The 13570-nt window shown below is 44.4% G+C and overlaps 1 protein-coding gene across 1 annotated transcript in view; it reads right to left on the bottom strand.

Moving 5' to 3' along the window:
* Positions 1-13570, bottom strand: part of ANO2 (anoctamin 2) — a 365356-nt gene that overhangs the window by 83842 nt on the left and 267944 nt on the right. Inside the window, exon 15 of the mRNA XM_060190229.1 lies at positions 332-409. Coding sequence (XP_060046212.1) covers positions 332-409 — 78 coding nt within the window. The remainder of the gene's footprint in view (positions 1-331; positions 410-13570) is intronic.

Genomic DNA, 13570 nt, shown 5'->3' with positions numbered 1-13570 from the left:
TGTAGTCTGTGATCACTAGTTCATTTCCAAGGTACTGCTGTCAGAAAAGAAAGCCTCTTCCCTCCAAAGTCAGTAAAGACCACTGACCCCCACGCCCCCACACACAACCCCCAGGCTGTTTTTTTTTCCCTGAGGGAATCATCTTCCCTGATTCAGACAGCAGATAGCAGCAATGGCCTCACTATCAGATAAGGTTCCAGCCCTCTATTCAGAACTGTGCTTCTCTTTACCAACCCTTCATTATTTCCATAGCATAAGAGCAAGCTCTCAGCATTCATATCCCAGGATCAACATGAATAAATCATGGCCAAGTGATCCTCAAGGAATTTACCATGAATAAGATGGAGGCAAAGTTCATCAGGTAACCCGGGAAACGGTCTTTCCAGGTGAGCTTATCTTCATCATCATCCTGGGGAGAAACAGAAGTGTAGAGATGGTCAGAACACACAAGTGGTGGGCGTTAACATGTTTGCTCTCAACATGTGCAAGCATTCATAAGCTTACAGAAGTTCACTCAGTACAGCCCTTACCTAGTCTCTAAGGTCTCATCCCTTTATCAATACTAGCCTTCACTATTTTGGATTTCACTGATTTCATGATTTCAAGATGAGCTGACACAGCCTCAAAAAACTACAGAGATGAATTGCTTTCAGCCTCATGCTTCTTAGCTGTGTGAGCTTTAAGATGCTTCCTGACATTTCTGATCCTTTATTTGCCAACTAGAACATAGGTATTATGGTGACACAACACCTAGCACATGGAACACTTGTATTGCTATGTTTTAATGGGAAACATGCGACCTTGGTAAAACAAAAGATGAATGACATTCAATTAGACCATAGCCAGCATTGTAGAAACAGAGATAATCTCTCCGTATGCCTGCCTGCCTATCTATCTATCTATCTATCTATCTATCTATCTATCTAATCTAGCTTCTGTGAGGCTTCCCTCCTGGATAACAGTAAAGTATGTTCCACCAAATGAGCCATCTCCCAACCCCTAGAACACTATTTAAATGAAATGAAATGTCAATCATTGACCTTAGATGCTAACAACCACCCACTTTTTATTGTTCCTAGACCAGAATGTGATGTCTTGTGTTTCTCACAATATGCCTGTGCCCACTCTTGGTCACAAGTGCAGACATTTTCATATACAGGTTAAACTGATGCCTTGCAATCAGTCTGATGAGAACCCCGCTTTTCTCCCTTAAATCTGGGCTCCATTTACCCAGGCCACTCTCTAGGGAACCTAGACTCCCCCTCTGCCACCTTTAAACATCCTCAAAGAACCTCACTGGGTCAGATCAGGTCAACAAGGGATGTATGGTCTACCTCTCAGCTGATTAACTGAGCATTGCTTCAGGAGACTTTGTTTTCTAAGACTGTAACTGATCCAGTGTTGTGTCTGTTACTAAGGCTGCTGTAAGTACCACTTAGAGCCATATTTGTGAACACTTATGAAAATGGCAAAACTCTTAGTGCTGCTAAGACAGGAGTCCTCTTGCACCTCCACAAAATGTCAGACTCAGATTCACAAGTTTGCATCGGGGAGGGGGCGGGTGCTTTGTTGTTCTTTCTCTCTCTCTCTTTCACACACACACACACACACACACACACACACACACACACACACACAATTTGTCTACTCTTTCATCTTTTACAAGTTCCCCTCTTTCAAGTCTCTATAGTCCACAAACAAACAAGTTTACTTAATCATTAATCTGTATAACATATTTTGCTTTACATTTTATTTCTTACTAGGGTTTCATATCCCCAAGGTGTTTCCAGCCTGACAGAACTTATACTGGGCCTGAAATACAGCCTGAGGAATAAATGAATGGATGTCTTCCCTCCTCATAACTGTTTTGGAACTCACTTGACTTGGCCCTAGCAACAGTGCCATCTAGCCTTTGAAAGCTTGTACTGTAAGCAACAAGCAAGCTTGACTTCAAAGACTTTTGCTAAAACCCTCTTGTCTTACAAAGAAATTCATTATAGAACAGGAAAAGATCTTTCTTTACATGCTATGCATCAGACAAAAGGCTCATAACCAGAAGATATAAAAAGCTCACCAACTCAACAACGAAAACAACAAAATGATCCCATCCAAAAGTGGTGAGAGGATATGAACAGAATATTCACCAATGAAGAGACCCAAAAAGCCTACAAACATATAAATAAATGATCCAAGTCATTGATGGTCAGAGAAATGCAAATAAATACAACAATGAGATACCATTTCACTCCTGTGAGAATGTCATACATCACAAACGACAGTAACAACAAATGTTGGAGAGGTTGTGGGGTCAAAGGAGCCTTTCTGCATTGCTGGTGGGGATGTAAATTAGTCCAACCCCTATGGAAAGCAGTCTGGGGAACTCTCACAAAACTAGAAGTGAACCTACCATATGACTCTGCAACTTCTCTCCTAGGGATATATCATAAGGAACCAAATACACTAATCCAAAAAGATCTGTGTATACCTATGTTCGTAGCAGCACAATTTGTAATATCCAAAACCTTTTGAAAGCACACCAGGTGTTCAAGAGCAAATGAGTGGCTGAAAAAGTTATCACACACACATTCATATATATATATGTATGTATATACATATATATATGTATGTATATACATATATATATATATATATATATATATATATATTACTCAACTGTGAAGAATGACAAATTCACCATCTTCAACTCATCTTGGATGGAGCTTGAAAGAATCATGTTAAGTGAGATAAGCCATAAAGAGAAGGATGAATATGGGATGATCTCACTCATAGGCAGAAGTTGGGAAACAAAAGCAGAAGGGGAAACACAGAACTTGGACAGGATTTGGTGTATTGCACCAAAGTAAAGGACTCAGGAGAGGGGAGTGGTTACAGGCCCTGGTGCATGCTGGTGGAGGAGAGCCTAGGCTGGTGAGAGTATTTTGCAGAAAACTGAGACACTTTACACATGTACCAACAACTATATTTACTTTAAACCACTAATCCCTGCAATAAAAATATACAAAAACCTCTGTCTACCCACTGTGTGCAAGCTCTAGCTTCAGGCACACTGGGGAAATGTCAGGAAGGGGGAGTCAGGTAGTAGTGCAGCGGGTTAAGCACAAATAGTGCAAAGCACAAGCACCAGCGTAAGGATCCCGGTTCAAGCCTCCACCTCCCCACCTGCAGGGGGGTAGCTTCACAAGCGGCGAAGCAGGTCTGCAGGTGTCTGTCTCTCCCCCCTGTCTTCCCCTCCTTTCTCCATTTCTCTTTCCTATCCAATAACAACAGCATCAATAACAACAACAATAATAACCACCACAACAATAAAACAAACAGGACAACAAAAGGAAAAAGAATAGCCTCCAGGAGCAATAGATTCGTGATTCAGGCACCAAGCCCCAGTGATAAACCTGGAGGCGAAAGAAAGAAAGAAAGAAAGAAAGAAAGGTAGAAAGAAAGAAAGAGAGAGAGAGAGAAAGAAAAGGAATGTCAGGAAAGTGAATGAGGTCAGTAGTCCCTTTCAGGGGGTTGCTGACAAAGGAGATAGGTGATACACTCTTGCACTCTTCCTCTCCCTCTTTCACTTTCACTCTTTATATTTAAAAAAAAAAATGGCTGCTAGGAATGGAGGAATGGTGTTGGCACTGAATCCGAGAGATAACTCTTGTGCAAAAGAGTGAGAGGGAGGAAGATGAGGTGGGAGAGAGAGTGCAGATTTAAGAGAAAATATGATGGCTATACACTATGCATAAAAGTCCCGTGTCCCATATATGGGATAATACAGAAGGAGATCCAGGACCAAAATACCTGAAATTAACTCATGGCTCTAATACTTACTAGTCAAGTGACCTTGGAAAGTTTTCAGAACCTGGGAGCTGAGTGGTAGTGTAGCAGGTTAAGCACACATGGTGTGAAGCGCAAGGTTCTCCAGCTCCCCACCTGCAGGGGAGTTGCTTCATGAGCGGTGAAGCAGGTCTGCAGGTGTCTATCTTTCTCTCCCCATCTCTGTCTTCCCCTCCTCTCTCCATTTCTCTCTGTCCTATATAATAACAACAACAAGGGCAACAAAACGGAAAAAATAACCTCCAGGAGCAGTGGATTCATAGTGCAGTCACTAAGCCCCAGCAATAAGCCTGGAGGCAAAAAAAAAAAAGAGAGAGAAAGTTTTCAGAACCTCAACACTCTCATTAGAAATGTATGTAATTATACTTCTTATCTGTTAAATACACAGCATGGTCATATGATCACACCACTCTACCAAATGGCTATGTTTGGAACAGCCAGACCATAGAAGGGCCACACCCATGCACCTTCTTTCTACAGGGATAGATAGGTGAGTGACATGTCTCAATGTCTCCTGCTCCTGGGAGGTGACAATACAGTGCCCCACCCACACTGTGTGGATTATAGAAATGAGTGCCTATGAGAGAGAGCTCTGGAAACCCTAAGGCATCACACAAAAGCGATTTCTACTTAGCTTCAGGATTCTGTCAGTGGTGAGGAAGTGGTAAGCGAATGCCACCATTGTTTAGATGGGAGCCTGTTTATCCTCTGTTCTTTGTGTTTTTGTCTCTGCTATGTCTCTGACTCTCCCCAGTCTGTTGCTTCCCTTCCTACTTCTTCACACAGTGAACAGCACAAGGACACATGCACATTCATTCACAGGAGTGCCCCTTTGGAAAACTAAAGGATAGGAAATAACTGGAAAGGTGACAGATGAAGACATAGTTTGAACAGATTCCTAGGAGAGCAATTGTGAAGAGCTGCCAATCATGCAGAGTTACTATTTTTTAAGGAAAGTATAATTTACACCTCATAAAATACACCCTTATGAGTACCCCGTTCTATAATAAACATACAGTGTTTAATAAACATATGGCTATATCACCACGATCACAACCAAGTTACAGAATAATTTCATCCCCCTCAAGTCCATCCCCACCTGTCAAGGCCTTTGTATTCCAACATCAAGCTCCTGGAAACACACCTGTTGTCTGTTCCTTTTGTTCTGCCGTTTCCAAAATGTCATGCAAGGTGACTCATGCAGCACACAGCTATAGAGACATCTGAGTCTAATTCTGTGTAGCACACTTGAAACTCACCGATACTGTTATAGATCTTGGGAGGGTGTTCCTTTTAATTGCTGACTAGTATTTCATTCTGTGTTTGTGTAACAAGCCATGGCTGAATTACTCATCCCGTAGCCAGAAGATGTCACCAGCTTGGGAAGCTTATGAAAACCACTGTTGTAAGCACTAGTGTGCTGACTGATTTTGGTGTGGCTATACGATTTCATGTCACTTGAAGATATCAAGAACAGAGCTAGCTGCTGTGTCACAGGGTGAATAAGTGTTTGAATTTAGAAGCAAATACTAGACTGTTTTCCAAAATGACTTTGTTATTTTTTTTACCAGTAATACAGAATTCCTTTCTCCATCTCTTTATTATTTTTTTAATACTCCTATATACTTACATTACATGAGAGGGAGAGAAAGAAAGAAGGAGATGGTGGAAGGGGAGGTCAGAGAAGGTGTGGGGGAGAAGAGAGAAAGAGACTAATCAGAGCATTGCTTCAACATATGAGATTCTGAGGCCTGAACACAGAGCCTCACACAAGTACGTCTTGTGCTCTGCATGTGGAACCACCAAAGACCCAATGCTATATATCACTGCTCACTGAAGTTCATACCTTATTTGGACTTCCTTAGTCTTTAGCAAAGGTTCACTTTTTGTTCTAGGACCACATCTAGGAAGCTACATTTAGTCCTCATGGCTTCTTAGCTTCTGCTAGAAGAGACTGACTTCTCAGACTTTCCTTTATAGCTGATGGCTTGGTCGGTTTGAGAAGTACTGGTCAAGTATGTTGTAGAATGTTCCTAAGTGTGGGTTTATCTACAGTGTTTATTTCTTTTTTTTTAAAAAAAAATTATGTTTATTTTATTTATTCCCTTTTGTTGCTCTTATTATTCTATTATTATAGTTATTATTGTTGTTGTTATTGATGTTCTTGTTGTTCGATAGGACAGAGAGAAATGGAGAGAGGAGGGGAAGACAGAGGGGGGAGAGAAAGATAGACACCTACAGACCTGCTTCACCACTTGTGAAGCGACCTCCCTGCAGGTGGGGCGCTGCTGGCTAGAACCAAGATCCTTATGCAGGTCCTTACGCTTCACACTACATGCACTTAACCCACTGAGCTACCACTGGACACCCCTGAAGTGTTTAATTCTTTGTTAGTTCTGATAGAAGGAATGAGAGAGAGGGAGAGAAAAAGAGAACTCAGCACTGAAGCTTCCTTCAGTACACTGAGAGCCAGGTTTGAACTTAGGTCATGCACATGGCAAGTGAGCTATTTCACCAACCCAAAGTCATGCATTTTTAATAGCAGGTCCATCACACCTCAGAGTAGTTTCACTCTTAGTGAAACTGTTTCACAATGGGGATTAGTAATGAGGCATGCAAGACGACATGTGTGAACAGGGAAAGATGGAAGGCACCTCATTCCTACAAAAAAAGAAAAAATCCGGGGGTCAGGCGGTAGCGCAGTGGGTTAAGAGCACGTGGCGCAAAGTGCAGGGACCAGTGGAAAGATCCCTGTTCGAGCCCCCGGCTCCCCACCTGCAAGGGAGTTGCTTGACAGGCGGTGAAGCAGGTCTGTAGGTGTCTGTCTTTCTCTCCCTCTCTCTGTCTTGCCCTCCTCTCTCCATTTCTCTCTGTCCTATCCAACAATAATGACATCAATAACAATGATAATAATAACTACAACAATGGTACAACAACCAGGGTAACAAAAAGGAAAAGTGGCCTCCAGGAGCGGTGGGTTCATGGTGCAGGCACTGAGCCCCGGCAATAACCCTGGAGGCAAAAAAAAAAAAGCCATACATTGATGGGAGCTGTGGTATAAGTGACTCCAGCTCCATTTAGTCCTCTACAGCTAAGAGTTGAAGAAAAGAAAGCACCACAACATGGTGAAGAGGGTGAGACTCAGGCCTGGGCCAATCTGTGAACCGGTGCCAGAGAGCTGCACTTGAGAAAGAACATTCTGTGCTCCCACTTTTCCATCTCCCTCCTACCCCTCCATCCCAGTTAGAGCTGGGCATCTTCTCATCTTGGTGGGAGAGTGAGCAGTACCTTCAGGAGCATGGCAGTGCATGCTGTCTCATCTAAAGGTACCTGCCTGGGTTCAAGTCCCGGGAAGTAAGCTTGTTAACTACATAACCTCAGACATGCAACTAACTTCTCTGAAGTCCCCATTTTCTCCCCCACAGAAGAGAGACTGGAAAAAAAAAAGTCATCTGTGCAGGATGGCCACCATGAAGGTGTCACAGGGGGAGGAAGCAGAGAGCTGTACCTGCACAGCATCAGGACCCAGTCCTGTGACTAATGCCACTGTCATTGTTGTGACAGTTACTCTGTCCACTGGGGCTCCTACCTATTCCCAGGACACGTTAAGTAAAGTTTCCTGGCCTGAGTTAATTTTGAGTAAAATTTCCTACAGTTGCACACTCAGGGGCCAGTGTCCTTGTCCAAGTGCTATACAACTGTCCTGTGTGCCCTTGACCTAGTCCTCCTCTGCCCTCACACAGCCGCTCAGCACAGACTCTGCAAGTTGACAAGATCCCTCACAATCAGCATCTATGCTGGTAACAGCAACTTGTCAACCTCAGCATCTTCTTCCTTTTAGTTCTCTCTCCTAAAGTAGCCCTTCCTCCAGGAAGCCTTCAAGGCCTGATTCAGAAAAGTGAGGCCAGCATCTGACTGCCCCTCCCTACCCAGCTTGAAGCACCCATGGCATCTGGATCACTGTGATGTCAGCCCACCCCCACTCAAAATCTTCACCCCAGAGCCCCAGCTCACACAGCCACTCAGGCTGAGCCTTGGGGTGCTGCTCTTTGGTTCTGTGAACTCACTCATGACTCTCAGGGTCTTGCTAGATAACAGAAGACTTTTAGGAGCAGGGACTCCATTTGGGAGGGGGATCGTGGTGAAGGCACACAGGGTAGCCACGTGGCACAGCACCCAAGTCTACAAGCATGCTTCCAGCCCAGGACCACTGCTGTGTAATTTGTGGTGAAAATGGAAAACATTCTTGACTCCTTCCTCTGCTTGTTTTTCCTAACAGGCACAGAAAAGCAGACTCTGGCTCTGTCTCACCCATCTTGAGGTCCAACTTGCTTTTCTAGTTTCTCTGTTTCTGGGCTGGTGTCCTGGGCTGCTCTTGTTGTTGTGTTAATTTCTCTGGGTTGGGATTCTCTCCTTCTTGTACCCCAATTCTTTCTCCTCCAAACACTCTTTCAAGGGAATACCCTGTGCATTGTCACTCTCCAAGTTTCCTCACCCATCTCAAGAGGATCTCTTTTAAATCATCATTAGCCCTGACTAGAACTATATATGAATGATTCCTCAATTATGGAACCTTCCCTAGTATATCCCACCAAGACCTGGTACTGAATACCTATGGACTTACATCTAACCCCCTGCTGCAGCCCCTACGACTTGACATGACCTAGACTGGAATGCCCCTTGCCCCCTGTTCCTTCCCTTACTTACTCCAGTTCTGCTTCATTGACTTGCTTCCTGTTCATCAAATACTCTAAATTATGGGCTGTTGGAAAAGTCATGATGTATTTTTCTATGCAAAGATGTATCATTATTTTTCCAAAATCCAATAGTTTCTACCTCAAATCTTTTTAAGACTTTTCTCCTACCTTTATAAGGGTCTTTTCTCACTCTTCTCTTCTCAGTTCTAGCAACATCCTTCCAAGGAGGTCCTTCCAGAGTCTCATTTCATCCTGTGAACCCAGGTTCAATCCCCAGCATCACCATAAGCCAGATCTGAGCATTTCTCTGGGCCTTATCCATATTTATATGGATAAAACATCTGTGCTTTTAACTTTTAAAAGTTACTATTTATTTTTTCTTATTTTCTTTCCTCCAGGGTTATTGCTGGGGCTCAGTGCCTGCACTACAAATCCACTGCTCCTGGAGGCTATTTTTTACCTTTTGTTGCCCATGTTGTTTATTGCTGTTGTTGTTACTATTATTATTGTTATTGCTGTCATAGTTGTTGGATAGGACAGAGAGAAATGGAAAGAGGAGGGGAAGACAGAGAGGAGGAGAGGAAGACAGACACTTGCAGGCCTGCTTCACCACTTGTGAAGCGACCTCCCTGCGGGGGAGAGCCGGGGGCTCAAACCGGGATCCTTACGCCGGCTGGTCCTTGTGCTTTGCGCCATGTGCACTTAATCCGCTGTGCCACCACCTGACCCACTCCATCTATCAGTTCTATCTGAAGTCAGGTTGCTTATTTCTTTATCTCCTCCCTGCGTCCTTTAGGCAAAAACAAGCTCCAGTCAGGCTGGCTGCACCTGTGTCTAACTCCCTACTGGGTCTCCAGAGCCCTTTCAGCACAGCCCTGAGGACTCACTATATGAGTGAGCATCAGTCTGCAAACAATCGCCCAGCTCTCTTTGGCAGCACTCAGTGCTCCTAGAAATCAGGATTGAGCATCATTTCTGGATGGGCCAGATCCAGGTTCACACAGGAGGAGCCATAGAACAGCTCTGTGCCATTGTCTCCTGTCAGTTGGCAGTGCGAAAACCCAAGGGGAAAATGCAAATGGCACAAGGTAAACTCTCAGCTCTTGAGGGAACACCATCAAGTGTGTGCCCCACAGGCACATGCCAATGAACACAGGTTGTCTCATGTCAAACAACACAAGGAAGGGTTTTAGCCTGAGTGGCAGCCAGCTGTGTCTGTCGGCGAGTTGGCGCAGCACAACCTGTGCTCGCCCTGAGGAACTCTGTGACCAAGAGGCTGCACCCATCCTTGGCTCCTCTTAGCCTGCCTCACCCCTCAGGTCTCAGGCTATGTCCTTATGAACTAAAGCTGTCTGCTTTAGCTTGGGGTCTTTACCTTAGGTCTTAGTCCATTCCAAGCAGAGTTAGGAGAACATCTGCTTATGCTCCTTGAAACCCCCTTTATTGTTGCGTCCCTTAGGGTTTGCTACTAGCAATTCCTTCTTTTTGCCCCCTGCACACTTAGGGGAGGGAGCTGGTGGTGCTGCATTCCTGCTCACATCTGTTCCCTTTGCATCTCAGTGATGCCCTGCTAGGACATACATTGACAAAGATGGCTTTCTGCCAACAAGCTGATGATGTAAAGCAATTAAACAAGTTGAGCCAGAGAGAAACCTCAGCCCCCAGACTAGCTGAAGACATCATCAAGTGAAAAGACCACAATTCTAACAGCTAGTTACCTTCATGATAACATGTTAATTATACAAAAAGGCTTTGAGACTCCAAAGGCCCTGGTTCAAACCCCATCACCACCATAAGCCAGAGCTGAGCAGTGCTCTGTTCTCTCTCTCTCTCTCCCTCTGTATCTTTCTCTCAATGCAATATATAAATAAGAATGTCAATAGAAAAGACGCTGATTCTTATCCCAGGTAGTAAGACAGAAACAAGTTCCTGCCTCTATACATAGTAATCAAATAAAGTAATACAGGAAATGACTGCCCCATCTCTTAGTGCTCAACGCTCAGGACATAAAAAAAACTTCTGCCTCTGCTTACCCAGAAGACCCCAGTAAAAGGTATCAAACAGTGAACTGTTGTCTAACAGTAAGCAATGTGTTTCCCCTTTGTCAGCCTGCCCCCTCCTGCCTCACTGTCAGCAGTTGGTTCACGAACCTTTAAGTACTATTTGTTTTTTCTTTCTTTCTCTTTATTCCTTTCTTTCCTTCCTTCTCTTTCTTTCTTTCTTTCTTTCTTTCTTTCTTTCTTTCTTTTTCTCTCTCTCTCTCTCCTTTCTTCCTTTCTTTCTTTCTTTGTTTCTTTCTTTCTTTCTTTCTTTCTTTCTTTCTTTCTTTCTTTCTTTCTTTCCTTACCAGAACACTGCTCAGCTCTAGCTTATGGTGTAGGGGATTGAACCTGGGACTTCAGAGCCTCAAGCATAAGAGACTCTTTACATAATCATTATGCTATCTACCCCCATCCCTAAGAACTAGTTCTTAACTTGCCTATCCTAAGAAACCTTGGCCCTTTCTGTAACTTTGCTGCCCGTTCACTTACTCTCTAAGGTCTTCGCACAGTGCTGGCCAAATACACCTCTGTGTTCTATGAGGGGAGGGGTGTCCACCCCTCATGGTCAGGGGAGCAGGTTCTTATTTTTTTATTTTATTTAAAAATTTAATTTATTGATAAAATAGAAAAATCAACAAAACCATAGGATAAGAGGGGTGAAATTCCACACATTTCCCACTACCAGAGTTCCGTATCCCATCCCCTCCACTGGAAGGGAGGAATAGCTCTCCTATTCCTTATCTCTCTGGGAGTATGGATCCAGGATTATTATTGGGTGCAAAAGGTGAAAGGTCTGGCTTCTTTAATTGCTTCTCCACTGAACAGGGAACCAGTTTCTAGCCCCAGAAAGCAGAAAGTAGAGAGCTAGTGCCTCCACCCAAATAGATAGGCCACAAAGAAGACAAGCTACCACCGTGCAAAGGGGAAGTCTGGAGTGGGGCATTCAGGGAAATGTCCCGGGCTCCCAGCTAGCAAATCATCACAACCACCTGGTGAGGTGGAGGGGCGGGCAGGGCTGGGTGGTGGCACACCCATTACCACACAGAAGGACCTGGGTTCAAGCCCCTGGTCTCCATCTGCAGGGGGGTGGTCATTTGACAAGCAGTGAAACAGAGCTGTAGGTGTCTTTCTTTCTCCTTGTCTTCCCTTCCCCTCTCAATTTCCGTCCTATAAAATAAAATTAAGTATGTAAAAATAAAAAGAATCACTTAGCAGGGCATTCCTGAAGCATTCTGAAACCTAGCCATGTCCCAGACCTACTAAGTCAGTATCTTGGTAGTGATGTGTATGTGGTGGTGATGGGGGTATCTTGTTTGTGAAAATGCTTTCTGGATGAAGCTGTATATTTGCCTTTCCAGAGCCACCCCTCCCTGCCAGTTCTGTCCCAGGGCCTATATTCCTGTGGCTTGTCCCTCCCTGAACACAGTCTCTGAAAGGAGCCCATGGGGTTGGAAACAAAGCTCGGAGACAATTCTCTCATGCCCTGAGCGTCCATGCAGAATCCATTACATCAGCTGTCATGGGGCCAGCGGGCTCCAGTCCTGCCCCTCTCCCCCTACCCCCCACCTCACAAGCTGACTGTGGGCAGGAGCAGGACCTGTCACTTGTGAGTGTAGTTTAGAAGCATGGCACTGCCTCACCAGTACAGAGCAGGAGGGGATGAGGACCTGGAATAAGCACTGCCTACTCCCAGCTCTATTTGGGAGGCTGGAGCTACTGTTCATTTCATGGTTTTAATTCTCAAATCCTCTGGTATGGTGGGTCCCAGAAAAACAAGACAGCATCTGATTCTCTAGGTTTATGTGGAGACCTTGCATTTTGTGAATATATCAGGATTTCAAACTCCCCAGTACAGAAAGCTTCATGAGTGGTAGAACAGGGCTGTAGGCATCTCTCTTTCTCTCTCACAATCCCTTACCCCTGTCAATTTCTCTCTAGCATATCAAGTAAAAATAAATTAAAATCTCCTAGTACACAAGACTCTTGACAGGTGCCTTATCAGGAAAATGGACCCGCCCTCCAAAAGTGTGTAGGGTGGCAAGGGTTTAAAGTGAAGCCTTCTCAGTGTGAGCAAACTGATCTTTGGATATCTGATGATAACTTCTATTTATTCCCATCAGGCTTATTGCTGGGGCTTGGAGCTTACACAGTGAATTCATAGCAGTCATATTTCCCTTTCTATTTTATTGGATAGAATCGAGAGAAATTGAGAGTGTAGAGGGAGGGGGGAGTGAAATAGATACCTACAGCCCTGCTTCACCACTCACAGAGCTTCCCCCTGCAGGGAGAGACTGGGGGCTTGAACCCAGATCCTTACACATGGTAACATGAACACTCAACTGGGTGCACCACTGCCTGGCCCAATAACTTGTATTTAAAGGATCCCTCTGGGCCGGAGAGATAGTTCACTGGGTAGGGTTGCCTAACATGAAACCTGACACCACAGGGACGCCATGGTGCTGCAATGTCTCTGCCCTCATTCTGTCCCTATTCAAATGAAGAACAACTCAGTTAAAATAAAGATTGTGCCTTGTGAAGGAGTTCATGTGAACAGGAATAAATACTGAGTCTTGCCCACATCCCTGTGTTCGGATCAGCAGAGAAAGGGCACTTAATCCATTGTCTGTTAATAGCATCAGTGATTTCTGGGGAGAGTTGTCACTGCTGCCATAGTTAGATACTCAGCATGCTGAGCATCTACTTTGAGCTAGGGCAGCAGAGGAAATAGAGGGCCAGGAGGTGGCACACCTCGTTGAGTGTACACATTATCATGTGCAAGGATCCAGGTTCAAGTCCCTGCTCCCCATTTATAAGGGGAGGTGCTTCATGAGTGGTGAAGCAGGTGTCTTTCTTTCTCTCTCTCTGTATGGTCAACTAAAATAGAAAATTAAGAAAAGAAAGAATGGTTACAAGGAGCAGTGGATTCATAGTTCTGGCACTTGACTTCAAAGAAAGAAAGGAAAGGAATGAAAGGTAGGAAATAAAGGC

Source organism: Erinaceus europaeus, chromosome 4 (genome assembly GCF_950295315.1).
Source record: "Erinaceus europaeus chromosome 4, mEriEur2.1, whole genome shotgun sequence".
NCBI lineage: Eukaryota > Metazoa > Chordata > Mammalia > Eulipotyphla > Erinaceidae > Erinaceus > Erinaceus europaeus.
The sequence above is the reverse complement of the archived record's forward strand: the minus strand, read 5'-3'. Positions and strand labels throughout refer to the sequence as shown.